The sequence below is a fragment of the Elephas maximus genome, chromosome 10, assembly GCF_024166365.1.
Source record: "Elephas maximus indicus isolate mEleMax1 chromosome 10, mEleMax1 primary haplotype, whole genome shotgun sequence".
In the NCBI taxonomy this organism is placed as follows: Eukaryota; Metazoa; Chordata; class Mammalia; order Proboscidea; family Elephantidae; genus Elephas; species Elephas maximus.
Window position 1 is genome coordinate 23,421,652 of NC_064828.1, and position 19,568 is coordinate 23,441,219.

The window sequence follows — 19,568 nt, forward strand, 5'->3', positions numbered from 1 at the left end:
TTCTCAAGTTCTTATAATAGTGGTCTTCTACAATATTTGTCTTTTTGCAACTGACTAATTTCACTCAGCATAATGCCTTCCAGGTTCCTCCATGTTATGAAATGTTTCACAGATTTCTCACTGTTCTTTATCGATGAGTAGTATTCCATTGTGTGAATATACCATAATTTATTTATCCATTCATCCTTCGATGGGCACCTTGGTTGCTTCCATCTTTTTGCTATTGTAAACAGTGCTGCAGTGAACATGGGTGTGCATATATCTGTTCATGTAAAGGCTCTTATTTCTCTAGGATATATTCCAAGGAGTGGGATTGCTGAATCGTATGGTAGTTCTATTTCTAGCTTTTTAAGGAAGCGCCAAATCGATTTCCAAAGTGCTTGTACCATTTTACATTCCCACAGCAGTGTATAAGTGTTCCAATAAGATCACATTTTTAATCCAACTTGAATGTGTCTCTTTCTCTATGCTATAGTGAATTTTGCAGGTTGATTCTAATTCCTGTAATTAGTACATAAAGATATGTTACTTGATGACATTGCTTCTGGGTTCTATATAGAACACAGGGTTCTCTGTCTGCTCTGCATTCGGGGAGAAAGGACTCTTACCATCTGAAAGGCTAAGGTTAAGACTGTCTGGCTTTCTCCTCAGTAAAACATGGCTACCTTAGGCCACCACCCATAGAAAATGCTTGTCATTCACTTCCGGAGACTCTACACTTTTGATATTCTGGCTTCTTGGTGCTGCTGTAATTGTTGGCAGTTGTCATAGTGAAGGACAATTAACACAAGTCTTGGGTTTAGGGTTCTTTGGGGAGTTGAAGGGAGCCCTGAGAGATGAATGCCTTCCCATGTTCACACAGTTGCAGGAGTAGGGTAAGCATTTGCCCTTGGTTCCGGCTGGCAGTTGTCCCCATGATGGTCCTGCAACAAGGTACAGCCGGGCACCCTCAGCTTCCAGGAATTCTGCCTGTGGGCTTCGTGTACAGTGCAGCATCCCTCTATTTGAGTGGGTCAGTACAGAGGAAGGCAAAATGAAGCACAATATGGGCTTGAATGTTGTAATCCCCACTCAATTCTTCTGCATTTTCCATTATCTTTGTCTCTTGGTCTAATGAAGAACTCCCATTATTAGTTTATTTGAAGGAATAGTTCCCCTTATTTGGGAACTGACATCACATGAGCAACTCCAGAACAGGTGTACAGTCTCTCTATGACTGGATGCCAGTTAGTGGCTGAGAGAAGCTGCTGATGGGTGGGAAACAGATGGGCCTGGTCTCTTATTCATGACTAAGCAATAGATGCCAACCAGTATTGTCACTGTCTCATCTCACTAGCAGAAAGGACCTGCTAGGTTAGAAAGTACAGCCCCAAGGCTAAGCCCAGATCTGCTTTGACCAGCCAAGTGGCTGGTTCCCATCACTTACACTCACAGAAACTTGGTTATCCTGTAAGCAAGCCAAGTCCTCTCAGTTAGAAAAAACTGATTAGGAATCCTAAGAATTTTGTTTTAGTTTGTGTGCTTGCTTCACAGAAAGACGTGAAACGCAGAGCTTAATCCATGGTGGACGCTCAAATGTTCGTAGAAGTGAGGGAAGGGAATAATAAGTGTTACAGGTCTCTCCTTTAAACCAAGCAATATGCTTCAGGACCTCCTGTTCCCATTGCAAGGCAGGTCTTGTATTTTGTATCTTCTTGGTGCTTTTAGCAATTCCCACTGGTCCGCATGAGAATTTACAGAGATGATTTCAAAGCATTTTGAGAACAAGGAGGATCAATTTTAATTTGGATGTCAGCAGAATTTACTCTCTGACATGCTGGGACAGAAGGGCAAAGCTGCACCTTAGCCAGTAAAGAACTGGGTGCCAAGTAGTGAAACCATTGTAAACCACTGGCTTAGTGTTTGGAGCAAGATCAGGGGAGGGAGAAGTGCATGCAACCCTGCTGATCCCAGGGCCCAGGGATGACCAGCAGAAAAATCTGTGGAGAAGAGATCTGAGACATCCTGGGAAAGGGGCCTGGCTGACCAATGCATGGGGCCAGCATGTGGGTGGTACCACTTCTAAATGGATTTCTTTGTTCCAGGCAACGTCCTGCCCTTGGAGAATGTCTGGCCTCACTGGCAGCGGCCATACCAGTGGCATTCCTGGAGCCCACCCTTAACCGCAACAATCCACTCTCTGTCTTCAACACCAAAACCCCCAGAGAGAGGTCTAGTAAGTATCCTCCCACAGAGGTCATCGACCCATTCCCATGCTGAGAGGAGAGCAGCCAGGAAGGCCACACAGACAGGGAGCAGCAGTCTTGCAGCTCTGTTGATTTACCTGGACCAAGAGGGGCCAAAAGGCCAGATTTAGAGACTAGGTTACCTGTCTCCATCTTATTGGAGAAATGGACATGGCAAGAGCTTTGTTACTATTAAACCCATTAAAAAATTGTTGCCGTTGAGTGAATAGGACAGAGTGTAACTGCCTCATAGGGCTTCCAAGGAGTGGCTTGTGGATTCAAACAGCCAACCTTTTGGTTAGAAGCTGAGCCCTTAACCACTGTACCACCAAGGATCCTTGTTATCATTAGGCTTTAGTTTCTTCTTCTGTAAAGTGAGGAGACAATGTCGTTAATTTCTAAATCCTTTCCACCCTAAGACTTCAAGTTCTCTTTTCTGCCCAGCTTTCAGTTCCCCTTCTATACCTGGGGATGTATCCCTTTCCCCAGAGTATCATCAAAAGTGGCGTGCACATCTACTCTACCCTATTTATACTAATACCCTAATTATACTAATCAAAACCAAGCAGAGGCTATGCTTTCAAAGATGCCGACCACATGGTCTCCATCCCTGGGGAAGACTAAACATAGAAAGCCAGCAGTCGAAAATGAAATTATACAAGAAAGGGAATTTTTCTTTTTTTGAAAGTTTTTTGGTTATACTTTAGATAAAGGTTTACAGAGCAAATTAGTTTCTCATTGAACAATTAATACAAATATTATTTTGTGGCATTGGTTCCCAACCCCACAACATGTTAACACTCTCCCCTTCTCGACCTTGGGATCCCCATTACCAGCTTTTCTGTCCCCTCTTGCCTTCTCATCCTTGTCCCTGGGCTGGTGTGCCCATTTAGTCTCATTTCATTTTATGAGCCTGTCTAATCTTTGGCGGAAGGGTGAACCTAAGGAGTGACTTCATTACTGAGATGTAAGGGTGTTCGGAGGCCATAGTCTCAGTGTTTCTCCAGTCTCTGTCAGACCATTAAGTCTGGTCTTTTTTGTGTATGTGAGTTAGAATTTTGTTCTACGTTTTTCTCCAGTTCTGTCTAGACCCTCTATTGTGATCCCTGTCAGAGCAGTTGGTGGTGGTAGCTGGGCACCATCTAGTTGTACTGGACTCAGTCTGGTGGAGGCTCTGGTAGTTGTTGTCCATTAGTCCTTTGAACTAATCTTTCCTTTGTGCCTTTGGTTTTCTTCATTCTCCCTAGCTCTAGATGAGGTGAGACCAGTGAAGTATCTTAGATGGCTGCTCACAAGCTTTTAAGACCTCAGACGCTCTTAAATACTAGCAAGCAGCCATCTAAGATGCATCAATGAGTCTCAACCCACCTGGATCAAAGGAGAATGAAGAACACCAAGGACACAATGTAATTACGAGCCCAAGAGACAGAAAGGGCCACATGAACCAGGAACTACATCATCCTGAGACCAGAAGAACTAGATGGTGCCCAGCTACAACCAATGACTGCCCTGACAGGGAACACAGCAGAGAACCCCTGAGGGAGCAGGAGAGCAGTGGGATACAAACCCCAAATTCTCATAAAAAGACCAGACTTAATGGTCTGACTGAGACTAGAAGGACCCTGGTGGTCATGGCCCCCAGACCTTCTGTTGGCCCAGGACAGGAACCATTCCCTAAGCCAACTCTTCAGACATGGATTGGACTGGACAATGAGTTGGAGAGGGATGCTGGTGAGGAGTGAGCTTCTTGGATCAGGTGGACACTTGAGACTATGTTGGCATCTCCTGCCTGGAGGGGAGATGAGAGGGTGGAGGGGGTTAGAAGCTGGCGAAATGGACAAGAAAATAGAGAGAGGAGGGAGACAGTGGGCTGTCTAATTAGGGGGAGAGTAATTGGTAGTGTGTAGCAAGGTGTATATAAGTTTTTATGTGAGTGACTGACTTAATTTGTAAACTTTCACGTAAAGCACAATAAAAATTATATATAAAAAAAAAAAAGACCCCAGATGCTACTCACCAAAGTAAAATGTACAACATTTTCTTTATAAACTATGTTATTGCAATTGAGGTAGATGTTTCCCGAGACCATGGTCCCCAGAGCCCTCAGCCCAGTAATTTGGTCAGGGAGTTTGGATGTGTCAATGGAGCTTCTATAACCTTGGCTTGAACAAGTTGTGTTGGCTTCCCCAGTATTGTGTACTGTCGTACCCTTCACCAAAGTTACCACTTTAAAAAAAAAAAAAAAACAACTACTGTCCAGTCAATTCCAACTCATAATGACCCTATAGGACAGAGTAGAACTGCCCCATAGAGTTTCCAAGGAGCGCCTGGTGGATTCGAACTGCCGACCTCTTGGCTAGCAGCTGTAGCACTTAACCACTACGCCACCAGGGTTTCCAAGTTACCACTTATCTACTGTCTATTTAGTGTTTTTCCTTCCCACCCCCGCTCCCTCTTATTCATCAAAGGTTGTTTCTTTTTCATGTATAAACCTTATCATGAGTTTTTATAATAGGGGTCTCATACAATATTTGTCCTTTTGTGATTAACTTATTTTACTCGACATAATGCCCTCCAGATTCATTCATGTTGTGAGATGCTTCATGGATTCGTCATTGTTCTTTATTGTTGCATAGTATTCCATTGCATGTATGTACTATAGTTTGTTTATCCATTCATCTGTTGATGGGCACCTAGGTTGTTTCAACTTTTTGCTATTGTGAACAATGCTGCAGTGAACATGGGTGTGCATTTGTCTATTCATGTGATGGCTCTTATTTCTTTAGGATGTATTCCTAGGAGTGGGATTGCTGGATCATACGGTATATCTATTTCTAGCTTTTTAAGGTAGCGCCATGTCATTTTCCAAAATGGTTGTGCCATTTTGCTTTCCCACCAGCAGTACATAAGAGTTCCAGTCTCCCTACAGCCTCTCCAACATTTGTTATTGTCTGTTTTTTTTTTTTAATTCATGCAAGTAACATCGGGGTAAGATGGTATCTCACTGTGGTTTTCATTTGCATTTCTCTGATGGCTAGTGATCTCGAGCATTTCCTCATGTAATGTTAGCCACTTGAATGTCTTCTTTGGTGAAGTGTCTGTTCATTTAATTTGCCTATTTTTAATTGGATTATTTGTCTTTTTGTTGTAAAGGTGTTGGATTATCCTACAGATTTTACAGATTAAGACCATTGTCTGATTTGTCATAACCAAAATTTTTTTCCCAGTTTGTAGGTTCTCTCTTTATTCTTTTGGTGAAGTCTTTTGGTAAGCATAAGGGTTTAATTTTTAGAAGATCCCAGTTATCTAGCTTATCTTCTGGAGTTTGTGTGTCGTTAGTAATGATTTGCATCCTGTTAATGCCGTATGTTAGGGCCTCTGGAGTTGACCCTATTTTTTCTTCTGTGATCTTTATACTTTTGGGTTTTATATTTAGGTCTTTTATAATAGTTTTTGTGTATGGTGTACAGTATGGTTCCTCTTTCATTTTTTTGCAGATGGACATCCAGTTTTGCCAGCACCATTTATTAAAAAGATTGTCTTTTCCCCATTTGGTAGACTTTGGGCATTTGTCAAAGATCAGGTGACTGTAGGTGGATGGATTTATGTCTGGGTTCTCAGTTCTGTTCCATTGGTCAGTGTGCCTGTCATTGTACCAGTACCAGGCTGTTTTGGCTATTGAAGCTGTATAGTAGGTTCTGAGGTCAGGTAGTGCAAGTCCTCCTACTTTATTCTTCTTCTTTAATAGTGCTTTACTTATTTGGGGCTTCTTCTTTTTCCATATAAAGTCAATGATTAGTTTTTCCATCTCTTTAAAGAATGTTGTTGGTATTTGGATCGAGATTGCATTGTTTTTTGTAGATTGTTTTGGGTAGAATTGATGTTTTCAAAATGTTAAGTCTACCTATCAATGAGCATGGTATGTTTTTCCATTTACATAGATCTTTTTGGTTTCTTGCAGTAGTGTTTTGAAGTGTTCTTTGTATAGGTCTTTTACATCCCTGGTTAGATATATTCCTAAGTATTTTATTTTTTAGAGGCTGTTATAAATGGTGGCATTTTCCTGATTTCCTTTTTGCAGTTCTCTTTATTGGTGTATAGGAATCCAACTGATTTTTGTGCTTATCTTGTATCCTGCTACTCTGCCTAATCTAAGAAAAGGAATTTCTTAACAGAAGCATTGATATACTAGGTTCCAGAATAAGGATCAGTATGGGCCCACAGGCCAAATGTGGCCCACTGCCAATTTTTGTAAATAAAGTTTTATTGGAACCCATTTGTTTACATATTGTTGATGGTTGCTTTAGCACTGCAGTAGCAGAGTTGAGTATAGTGACAGAGCCTGTCTGGCCTGCAGTGCTTAAACTATTTACTGTTTGACCCTTTACAGAAAAAGTTTGCCAACTCTCATTCTAGAATAACCTAGAACTTACAATCCAAGTCAGGTTGTAAGCCTGCTTCCGGGGGATAGAGGGAAGGATTCACATATCTGGATTAACTGTGATCTTACTTAAAGGCATTGAAATAGAATAGAGAAGATTTCAAGCAAGAACCTTAATTCAAGTTTGAACTCTAATTAGAAGAAACTAAAATGATTCAGTGTAGCCTGAGGCAAAAATTATCAAACCATGGACCTAATCAATATTAAGAAAAAGAAAACACCCAAGTCAACCATTTCAAACCAGAACCACTCCTATCCAGAACTAGTATTTTCTGAATATTGAAATACTGAGTCCAGTAGATGATGGACCGAGTAGCAATCCCATTTAGTCTAAGCCCCCTTTTTCAGACTACCATGAGACCCCAAGGGAGAAGAGTTCTAAGAGAGTAAGAGATGGTTTCTTGTGAGAACACATGAAGTAGAGGAGAGATTTTGCCACCACCTTTGAGAGCTGACAAGCTAGGTGAATCAGGAAGAAGACTCTCCCAGCAAACCCCAGAGTTCATGCCACACTTTTCGTTGTCACCACTGCTCCTTCCATCTAAGAATGCAGTGTCAAACCATGGAGGCTTTATTCCCACTTGATTCTCATTAATCCAGTAAAAGAGGTACATTTCCCCCAGTGATGACCCCCAGGATAATCTGGACAAGGCTGCTTAATAGAATTCTGTTGCTCAGCTAGAAGACAGTGGGGACTAGTGTTCTCAGAGCTAGCCAAGAGAGATACATGGCCAAGATGCCTCAACTTTCCAAAGCTCCATATGAAATTTGTTACATTAAACCATCCCCAACTGCCTCAGTGTCACCTCACCCTTTCTCCCCTTTCTTGAGACTAGCAAAAATATACCTCCAACCTTGTTTTTCTCTGCCCACTCATGATTTCAAATAACTCACAGCTTGCTGCGAAAGTGAGAACTAAATGACTGAATAGGCTTTGGTGAAGCTGAGAAGTGGCTGTAGTATATGCAGGCAAATGCCAGCCCCAGTGTTGCTCCCCAATTCCAAAGGACATGGAGTTATGACAGTCCTGGATATTTATACACTCATCTTATCCTAACTATGACTCGGGAAATAGTGTCTCTGTCTTGGTATAACCAGTGTGTACAGCTGCTCCTGAAGAAAGAGATGGACAGGCTCTGCTCATTGAGGTAAAGTAACAAGGCAAATTAAGAACTTGACAAAGATGGAGAAAACCCCAGTTTGGTTTTGAGCAGAGGGGACTGACTCTCTTCCATTGTTCTCCTTCTCAAAGGCTTTTTGAAAAATGTTCCCTCTTATTTTACATACTTTTCATTGCCTTAATAAGGCACATTCCTAAATTAAAAAACAAGCATCAATCACTGCCTACTCCACAAGGAAGAAAAGCAACAAGACTGTGATTAGGGATGACACAGTATTTCATCCATCCATGAAACACTGTGGGACTCAATGCCCAAGTCCCCTGAGCCCATATTTTTCATCATTCGATTAATCAGCATAGAGTGAATGCTGACCAAGTGTCTGGCTCTTGAAAAGTAGTGTATGTGTGAATATTCTGGGACAATCAGGTTGCCTGCAGCAGAGATGACTGATGGCTTAATGGGCTCTAAGAAGGTAGACTTCATTCATTATACGAAGTGGGTGCGCTGAGGGATAGAAGAGGGTGAGGGATGTATAGGGTGACAAATGCTGTGAGCCTGTAGTTTAGAAACATAGTATGAGCTGACTTAGCAACCCTTCAGTCAATTGGATAGTTAATTGGCACTTGGTGCTTTGCCAGCAGAATTACTCATTTTAGTAATCTTAATCCCCTATAGTTTTAGTTAAGACCCTAAAGCATTTTCTGAGTCCAAAAAAAAAAAAAGTATGCCTAGAAAAAATTTAATATTGCTGTATGTCAATTACTAAAACATAGATAAGTCTTTGTTTATGGGTGGCAGTGGTCTATTAATCAGAATATTGGATTGACCGGAAACATCCTAGGTCATCAGCCTGTTTACCTTCCATACCCTCTGTGGCATATTCAACCAGAGAAAAAGGCAATCCAATTCCAGCGTAAGCTGTCTGCCTGTATTGCAAAGAGGTGACGCTCTCTGATGTCTTCTTGAGTGAAGAGCTTCTCAGTGGGGAAAAATTCAGCTTTAGAACCTGACTCCGTGGTTCTCAGACTCAAGCATGCATCAGAATTACTTGGAGGGCTTGTTAAAATAAAGATCGTTGGGCCCCACCCTGGAGTCTCTGATTCAATAGGTCTGGGATGGGGCCGGAGAATTTGCATTTCTAACAAGTTTCCAGGTGATGCTGATACTGCTGGTCAGAGGGTCAGACTTTGAGAACCTTTGATGAAAAGACCAAACCAAAAGCCAAACCCATAACCACTGAGTTGATTCGGACTCATAGTGACCTTATAGGACAGAGTAGAACTGTCCCATAGGGTTTCCAAGGCTGTAAATCTTTACAGAAGCAGGCTGCCACATCTTCTCCCTCAGGACAGCTGGTAGATTTGAGCCACCAACCTTTCAGTTAGCAGCCTAGTGCTTAACCACTGAGCTAGCAGCACTCCTTTGATGAAAGGACAGTATGGTCTAATGATTCCTCCCTAACAGTCTTGTGTCTGGTTCTAACGAGACCCAGCTGGGGCTGTTTTTCAGGTAGCTAGTGCAGCAGAGTTCATTCTGTGGATTTATTATGTGGCATTTGAAGTACAAAACACCTTCTGAATTGTAAATGTTTGTTCCAAGCAAGGACCAATTACATATAAATAACATTTAAAGGTCATTATAATGACTTCAGTACAGCAACCCCAAGCAGCTCTGTATTTTTCTTCTGTAGGGGAAAAAGTGCCTGTGATAATACTGCCTATATGACATTTAAACACACACACCTGACCCTTCTCATTATAATCTTAAATCAAATAATTGTAAAATTAAATTGCACCTATAGCAGTTGACATTGTTGTAAGTGTTGAGCCCCAGTGTAGAAAGTTTGCCCTCTCTGTCTTTACCTATTTACTCTGAGAGTGTATGGGTAAAGTTATTTCATGTGTGAGGGTCTCCCCAGACTTCCTTATCGATGTCACCCAAGACAGTTGTTGCTCTGCTGCAAGACAGGACAGACTTGTTCTTTGCAAATGACCAGCATTGGCAGTGGACCATGGCTGGCCCGTATAATTCCCTTCTGCTGTGAATGACAGGAACACAGAGTTCTTTGTGTTATGTGCTACTAGCCCTTTGGAATTGTTTGGATTTTGAAAAACACTGGTCCTTCCCTGACTTCTAACAGGGAGAAATCTCTAGACTTCTACCCCCACAAAAATGCTGTAATGATAGCAACCGGAAGTCATCATTAGGGAAAGGATGTTAGGACTTCACTGGACCTTCTCCTTACCAGTGAGGCTCCTCTGGTTCCATCACTTTGTTGTTGCTGTTATTTTAATTGTGGTTGTGTGTGTGTATATATATATATATATATATATATATATATATACATATACACACACACACACAAAAAAAATGTGCCACGTCAACATTTTTACATGTATAATTCAGTGACATTAATTACGTTCATCATGTACTGCATCCCTAGTATCCATAACTGCACACACAATCCCAGAGGAACTGATTGTCTCAGCTGCAGATTCCTTCTCTCAAAAAAGCTGGGATAATATTGTTCTGTATTTCTGCTGCAGGAAGTACAACCGTGGGAGAAGTCAAAATAGTCCCTTTCAACTGGCCGATATTTCTAAAGGCCGTGGAATTTGGTGTAGCCTGTCTTATTTATCAACCCTTCAATTCCTGTTGTTGTTGTTAGGTGCCACTGAGTTGGTTCCAACTCATAGCTACCCTGTATACAACAGTGCCTGGTCCTGCGCCATCCTCACAGTCCTTGTTATACTTCAGCCTGTGGTTGGAGCCACTGTGTCAACCCATGTCATTGAGGGTCTTCTTCTTTTCCGCTGACCTCTGTGTTACTAAGCATGATGCCCTTCTCCAGGCACTGGTCCCTCCTGATAACATGTTCTTTTCCTATGGATCCAAAATCTAGATAAGAGATACCAAAAGCAGGCAGTAACCCCAGTGGCAAAGGGCCTGCAGATATAAGCCAATGCACTAAACCTAGAGTTTTATTTGAAATCTTCTTCTTTACCCTTAAAATTCATGAGATCTTTGCAGTTTACTCCTAATATAAAAAATAATTTCCCAAATCTGCCACATATCTCCTGTGGCCTCTCGGATGCCCAAGTTCCTGTAAAGCCTGATGCTTTTGCCCCAGTCTGAGAAGTTTGGTCCAAGGGTGAAGTCTGGATATGCTCTCTGCCTCCCTGAAAAATGCCCTGGACACAGCCAGACCCTGCAGAGAGCAGTCAGAAGAATGGATGCATACGCAAAGCTTTTGGGCTGGCGATTCTCTGCTCAGAGCCATCCCATACCTCTCCACTCAGAGCCCTTGTTATCTCCAAGGTGGGTCTCAGAGGTCTCCCCTGCCAGGAACCTCAGGTTCCTTCTGTTCTCTTCCCTTGTGTTACAGGAAACAGCGCCCTTCACCTTAGGGGAAGCAGGACAGATAATTCCCTGGCTGCTTCTGTTTTTGATTCTTATATCTTAACAACCTCCTTGGTTTAAATGTTGTCCTTCATCTGTTGCCACTTCATCCTGTCTGTCCTTGTTCAGTGAAGTGACCTGAATTATTGGGCCTGAGGAGAAGATAGGACTAAACCACTGTTCCTTATAAATAAACCTTGAAAAACAAAAAGATTTAAGAGATTGACAGGAAGTCTTGGCACAGGTTACTGCAGGTCATCAATAACTTCTGTTGGAAATCCAAAAAGCAACGTGTGCGATTTTTTTTTTTTTTTTTCCAACTGGATGGAAAATTTTGTTGTTCTGGTCTAGAGGAAGGGATGTGTGATGAGAATGTTTTCTTTTTCCTTTTGTGAACAGTACAGATAATCCAGTGATTGAAACACGACTTGACTAGTACAAACTGGCTTTTCTCTTCCAGTACTTTCTTTTCTGCAGTGGAAAAAGGAGTCTGGCTTTATTAAAGAGAAATCTTATGAAATGTTCCTCATGTCACTGTTAAGTTCCTTTAACTATATGTTTAATTGTTTTAACCTGAATATGACATCTAGGAAGATCACTTAGTGACGCAAATGGTTCAACCGGAAGGTTGGTGGTTCAAACCATTGCCCCACCCGGCAATGCCGTGGAAGAAAGACTTGGGGGTCTGCTTCCGTAAAGATTACAACTGAGAAAACCCTGTGGAGCAGTTCTCCTCTGTAGCACATGGGGTCGCCATGAGTCGGAATCAACTCAAATTCAAAGGGTATGACATCTCGGAAGATGTGTAGTTTCTGGAAGCTTCGGTCTTTATGCAGACAGTTGGAGGAGAGGAGTTGCACCACACCCAGCGCTCGCTAATGAGGCCCTGGTGTAGAAACCTATATCTAAGGACCAAAGAGGGGCAGGGGGCAGAGGCAGATGTTGTACCACTTGTGCACGTGAATTACTGTCCCTTTATTCTTCCTGTGCCCTCTTGGTCAGTTCTGGGGATGCCAGACACTGTAGAAGAGATGTGCCCCGACATCCCCCACCTGGAAGGCCTGATGAAGGAAATCAACGACCTGGCTGAGTCAGGGGCCCGGTACACCGAGATGCCACATGTCATCGAAGTGATCTTGCCCATGCTCTGCAACTACCTGTCCTACTGGTGGGAGCGGGGCCCTGAGAACCTGCCCCCCAGCGCAGGGCCCTGCTGCACCCAGGTCACCTCCGAACACCTCAGTGTCATCCTGGGCAACATTCTGAAAATCATCAACAACAACCTGGGCATCGACGAGGCCTCCTGGATGAAGCGCATTGCAGGTAACACAGCTGCCTTTTCTCACGCGGGGTCCAAGATGCCTGGGTTCTGTTTTCATCTCTCGTTGACTCCATGTTGATTTGGAGGAAAAGCTCTTCTATCTTTAAAACTCTTTTTCCCCTCAGTTGCTTAATAGTAAAGAGAATCCACTTAGCCCCTTGGCAGAGCTCCCTGGGGCAAATCCTCACGCCCCATTCCCCACTAATCCAGGCCCCTCACATCTCCAGGAAGCCCTTCTGCTAAACGCCACCCAACTCTGATGATCAGTCCTTTATTTGCTTTTGATGTTTAAGAACCCCATTTGCTCTTAGTGTGGTAATTGTCTGTAATTTCCTTGGTAAGTGATCCTGTCTACTTTTTACATATATGAAACTCTGCATTTGTATTTTTCTTTATGCTTTTTTAGACACTTTTCTAGTATAGGCTCACTATAGCAGGACTCTGGGGTTTTAGGTTTTTTTAATTCCTTTGGATCCATCTAAGACTCCTTATATGCAGTAAGCTCTTAATGAATGCAGTTAACTGATTTTCTGTTCCTGAAGCAACCTGAAAAAAAGGAGAGGCCTGGAAAATGAAAAACCACACTTTCTGCCCCGTTAGGAAGCTGTGAATATTTAGCGTCCTCTGTGTCAAATTTGAGTGAGGAGGTAGGAGATAAGACAAAGTCATTGCTTTTGATGGAGCCACAGTTTAGCTAGAGAGTTAACCAGTAACAGCTTCACCCGTAAAATCCACTAGATCATCAAACACAGTGGCAAAAATCAAAAGGAGCTATGGCCCAACTCTGTGAATTTACCATCCCAGTCAAAAAAAAAATGCCTTTGTGCCGGACCAAGGAAGAGAAGTTTCTGCTCCCTTCCTGTCTCAAAAATGAACTGAGATGGAAATTATGTTTTTGTGTGCTGATAGATGCTACATAATGTAGGCCGTTGTGGGCATATGGGAGGTCTGGTTGCGTAGTGGTTAAGAACTCAGCTGATAACTAAAAGGTCGGCACTTTGAATCCACCTGCCACTCCTTGGAAACTATGGGGCAGTTCTACTCTGTCCTACAGAATTGCTATGAGTTGGAATGGACTCAGTAGCAACGAGTTTTGATGTAAGGGAAGGAAAGACATCAAAGGATGGCTCCCTAACCCCCTAGAAGTACAACGAGGAAAGGTATCACAGCATAAGGGTACTGATGGGAATAGGACTGAAGCCTGTCATTCCTCAGGTGAATCCAGATCCCCTTCAGTCAGGCTCCTTAATTCCTATGACTGAACAAAGTCGATTCGAAATAGCAACCCCAAATCATCCGTATCAGATGCAGTTATTCTCATGCCAGGTCTAAAGCAGAGCCACATCTCAGTGATGGGTGGGGTGTGAATACGAGCCATTATAGGACCCGCAGTGACTTCTTCATCAATGTATTGCATCACAGAGCTCCCTTAATCTCCTCTTTCTAAAGCTATCTTTTTTATGAAGATAAACAAGGGAAAATGAGATTTACAAGCAAAACTGCAAGAATGTAAAGGAACCACATTGGCACAATGGTTAAGCACTCAGCTGCTACCTGAAAGGTTGGCGGTTGGAACCCACCCCAGTGGTTGTGCAGGAGAAGGCTGGCCATCTGCTCCTGTAAAGATTACAGCATAGAAAACCCTATGGGGCAGTTCTACTCTGTTACATGGGGTCTCTATGAGTGAAAATTGACTCAATGGTACCTAACAACAACCACCACCACCTAAAGAAACTCTGAAATCATACTTGAATGCATCTTGTCAATGGTTCATGACTCTTACTCATTTTATTTAAATTATTGGGGTTTTGTTATATTTTTTACAATTACTTGATTCTGGCCTTTATTGTGAATTAAACCAGTGGTATCTTCCATTTAAGAAATAGAGTAAGACATGGCAGGTTTTATTATCTTTATGAAGACCAAATTACTAGTCCCACTGATTCCTTGTTGCTGCTAGTGGCCACCCAAGCCTCTCCATTCATTTATAGTTGATACCATTTTGTCTGTTTCCTCAGGGCCAGAGGAGCCTCCAGGTAGCAGGTTAACAGTCCTCAGGTGGCTGGAGCTAAGACTGCAGTTGGGTTACTGAGTTTTTAACAAGAGATTGATTTATAAAATAACCAGAAAGCATATGCTGAGTGCCTACTCTTGACTCAGCACAACATCTGTTATTATGAACAAAAGACTTTCTTCAAGGAGTTTTTAATTTGGTCAAGGAGCTAAGAGCAACATGAAACTCATATAAAACAATACAAGATAGTCTGTTGTGAAGAGCTAAGAGGTGTGGCGTGCTTCATGCATGCACGAGGAGGTCAGGGGTGGCGGAGTCCCCCACCGCCTGGGGGAGCAGAGCAGGAATAGGGACCTTCTCCTGTAGGTCTTTCCACCTGCAGCTTTATGAGAGGAAATGCCAAGGGGAAGGTCAAGGAAGGGAACTAAGGGCGAGTGCTGTCCTACGTTATCGATTTTACAACCTCACTTTTCACTATCGCTTCTTTCATTTTTATCAGTTGTCATAATGAGTGAATGAGGGGGAGCCCCTTTTGTTTCCCAACACAGTGTATGCCCAGCCGATAATCAGCAAAGCCAGGCCTGACCTGCTGAGAAGCCACTTTATCCCAACTCTGGAGAAGCTGAAGAAAAAGGCTGTCAAGATAGTGCAGGAGGAGGAGCAGCTGAAGGCAGACAGCAGAGGGGACACCCAGGAGGCAGAGCTCCTGATCCTGGATGAGTTTGCAGTCCTCTGCAGAGACCTCTATGCCTTCTACCCCATGCTGATTCGCTACGTGGACAACAACAGGTATGGAGGAAACTGTGGAAGCCTGGCTACCCAATTCTGGGGCTAATGTAGGTAACAGAATAGAATGAAAAGGCAGTGTCAGGTAGCTTTATAGGTGAGATAAGAGGCCGCCACAGCTATAACTGCCAGCCTCTCCCTCCCCCCAGTAGCTCCCTGGTGTAGTGCCTCTGGGCAGTGCTTTCTTTGACCAATGATTCCGTATTGTCAATGGCATGGCCCTTTCTATCCTCACAGGCTACACAGGTGAGAAAGAGTTGTTTGAACAAGGGCAGCAGTGACCCACATCTGCCCCTCTGTTGCTCCTTCACTCATTCATTCAACATATATGAATTGACTATGACAGGCACTGTTCTAGGCATTGGGGGACCAGGAGGGAACAAAACAAATACCTCTGCCCCAAGGAGCTTTCCTTCTCATGGGGAGGAGGACAAACAATAAACAAAATGTATAAGTAAATTATATAGAGCAGGGTAAGGAGAATTAGGAGTGCTAGGGTGGGGTGGAGTCACAGTTTTAAACAGGGTGTTACTGAAAAAGCGATATTGAGGAGGGAGGTAGGGAACCAAGCAGGTCTCGAGGAAGGGTGGTCCAGAAAGAGGGCTCCTCTGGTACAGGCCCTAAGAAAAGAATGTGAACAGGATGTTCAAGGAATCCTGGAAGGCCAGTATGGTTGGAGAAGAGTGAGGGGTGGGGGAAACAGGAGATGAGGTTGGAGAGGCAACATGAAGGCCACTGAAAGAACTCTGGCTTTTACTCTGAGTGCGAGGAGAAGTCGTTGGAGGTTTTGAACATAGTGACGTGATCTGATTCAGTCTTTGAACCCTGTGACAAGGGGTGAGGGGCAGGGGCAGGTGGTGGAGGGCAAATAAATGAGGAGACTGGTTATGAGTGATCTCATTAAGAGTTGATGTGATCCAGAGAGACAGAAAGCAGATAAGTGGTTGCGGGGAGGGAGGATGGGGTTGGGGAGGAATGGGAGTTACTGCGTAATGGGCACGGGGTTTCCTCTTGGGGTGATGAAAATGTTCTGGAACTAGATAGTGACAATGGTTACACAAAACTGTGAATGTACTGAATGTCACTAATGCTAAATGTTATATATATTTTACCATAAAAAAAAAAAAAAGTTGGTGGTGAGGCTGGGATGATAGCAGTGAAGGCTGAGAAAAGTTGTCAGATTATGGGTCTGTTTTGAAGGTCTGTTGGCGTTTCCTGTTTGGGAGACTATGGGTGGGGCAGATTTTTTTTGAAGGGAAGATCAAGAGATCACTTTTAGACCTGATAAAGTTGAGCTTCCTGTTACACAAAAAGGAACATGGGTGGTGCAAGCGGTTTGGGATCAGCTATTAACCCAAAGGTTGGTGGTTCAAACCCACCCAGTGGATCTGTGGAAGAAAGACCTAGCAAACTATTTCCATAAAGATTACAGTCAAGAAAACCCTGTAGGGTAGTTCTACTCTGTGACACATGGGCCACCATGAGTTGGGGGCCAACTCAATGGCAGCTAATGAGAACATAAGATATAAAAATGAAAGTATTGATTTGGCAGTTGAATATATGAGCCTAGATTTCAGGGGAGAAGTCAAATGTAGACCTATGAATTGAGGAGCTATCAACATATTGATATGTAGTCTTCAAGAACCATGAAACTGAGATAAACAGAGGATGGAGGAAGAAGGAGAATAGAAGAGTTCCAAGGATGGAGCCCTGGGGATTTCCAACTTTAAGAGGTCAGGGAGAAGTAGAGGAACCACCAAGTGAGACTGAGAAGGAATAACCAATTAGGTGAGAGAAAAACCAACAGAATGGTGTGTCCTGAGTGCCATCTTCACAGTGTTTCCAGGAGGAAAGAATGACCAGTTAATTCAGATGCTGCTGGTAAGGTGAGAACCGAAAGTACACTGTTAAATTAAGCAGTGTGGAGGTTATTGGTGACCTTGGCAAGGGCAATTTCAGTGAAATTGTGGTAATGAAAGCCTCCTTGAAGTGGGTTAAGAGAGAACGGGAGAAAAGAGCTTGAAGCCAGCAATAGAGACAACTTGTTCAAGGCATTTTACCGTAAGGGAATCAGAGAAATGAGGTGCTAGCTGGAGGCAGAAGTAGGATCAAGAGAGGTGTTTAAGATAGGAGACTTGTCAACTTGTTTCTTTGCTGGTGGGAATAATCCAATAAACAAGAGGAAATTGATAATGTAAGAGGAGGTGAGAGAATTTCTGAATGAATTTCCTTGAGCAGGCAAAGGGCCGGTCACACATCCACAGGAACGAGCAGGAAGGCAGAGTGTAGTACTGACGCTGATGTATATGTATGCATACACACACACACACACACACATGCATATTGTGTTTTTCGAAAATAACGTGCACATGTAAATAATGTGCCCACACATATAACAGTCATAGCATGCCTAGGAAAATAATGCGCGAGGGGGTTGCGTGGTTGGCAAAAAACACGTAATGCACTTGTTATATAAAAGTACAGTATATAATATATGTATCTATATGTATACACATATACACACACATATGTAGATATCTATATATACATATGTATACACATAAATTTTGGTTATACACATAAAAGAACCCAAACCAAACCCACTGTTGTCAAGTCGACTCCCACTCATAGCGACCCTATAGGAAAGAGTAGAACTGACCCATAGAGTTTCCAAGGAGTGCCTGGCAGATTTGAGCTGCTGACCTCTTGGTTAGCAGCTGTAGCACTTAACCACTACACCACCAGGGCTTCCGTATACACACATACGTAATACACGTGCATGCACACATATACATATATATCTACACATATATGTATAGGTATGTTGTTAATTGCTTTTGAATTGGCTATGACTCATGGTGACTTTATCTATAACAGAACAAAACGTTGCCTGATCCTGTGCCATCTTCATGATTGTTGGTATATTTCAGTCCGTTGTTGTGGCTATTGTATAGTGCTTTCCAACCTAGGGGGTTCATCTTCCAGCACTATGCTGGACAGTATTCTGTTGTGATCTGTGAGGTTTTCACTGCCTGATTTTAGATATATGGATGGGGGAGGGGTCTGTGGGAGTCCTTTTCTAATTCATTTTCTCAGTAAAGTAGGAAGAAAGGTCAACTGAGAGTGAGGATGGGGAGAAGGTATTGGGGGGCCTTGAGGAGTGAAGAGAAGATATGAAGTAGTTGCCAGGAAGAGAGGAAGAGCGAATGGACCAGGGAAACGCAGTATGATTGTGGGCAGTATTAAAGGCCCCACTTGAGATCTGTGGTCATGAATTTAATAAGACCCATCATCAGGTTCTCTTCTTCTCCAGCCAAGTTCAACTGTGAGATACAGGCCCAGAGTAAGAAGAGAGTTGGATTTCATCACGGATGGGGTTTTGCCATGGAAGTGTAACAAACCAAAAGGGGCTAGAGAGCTGAGAGTATATGTAAGAGGGTAACCATAAAGACTGACCATGGAATTTAATCTGGAAGATGAAGGAAGTAAGGACATAAAGGGACTAAAAATAGTGAAAAGGCAAAAGAACAAAGGATTGTTGGTTCTAGTGGGGCTGAAGGATTGTTGGTGTCTGGGTACAAGGTAAGAGGTAGTGGTCACAGAGTAAGATGTGTGAATTTAAGATTATGGAGTAAGGAGAGGTTGCAGTTGTTGGTAATGGCCACGGAATTGAATGCTGAAGCAGGTGGAGGGCAGATCCTTAGAGGCAAGAACTATGAACTGAGGCCATGGTTCATCAGCACATGTATTGAAATCAGTGAGAACAAAAACTGATGATGTGTGGGGGAGAATATCAGTGAACCAGGAGCTCAAAAGCATGGATAAATCCTAGACAGTGACCTACGATTAGTGGACAGCTTGGTATAGTCTGATGACATTAGATTCAAAGCTGGAAGGCTTTGGGAAAAACCTTATGATATATGTCTCTGTCCTAACATTTGGCATCAGTTAGAGAGTGCTGTTTTTGTTAGGTGCCCTTGAATTGGTTCCAACTCGTTGTGACCCTATGTACAACACAACAAAACACTACCTGGCCTGTGCCATTCTCACAGTCATTGTTACGCTTGAGCTCATTGTTGTGGCCACTGTGTCAATCCATCTCTTTGAGGGCCTTCCTCTTTTTTGTTGACCCTCTACTTTACCAAGCATGATGTCTTTGTCCAGGAACTGATCCCTCCTGATAACATGTCCAAAGTACATCACTATCCTTGCTTCTAATAAGCATTCTGGCTGTACTTCTTCTGGGACAGATTTATTCGTT

General features: G+C 43.0%; 1 protein-coding gene across 1 annotated transcript in view; it reads left to right on the forward strand.

Moving 5' to 3' along the window:
- Positions 1 to 19,568, forward strand: part of RYR3 (ryanodine receptor 3) — a 626,301-nt gene that overhangs the window by 542,779 nt on the left and 63,954 nt on the right. Inside the window, 3 exon segments of the mRNA XM_049899608.1 lie at positions 2,085 to 2,215; positions 12,189 to 12,509; positions 15,070 to 15,310. Of these exon segments, the coding sequence (XP_049755565.1) occupies positions 2,085 to 2,215; positions 12,189 to 12,509; positions 15,070 to 15,310 (693 nt within the window).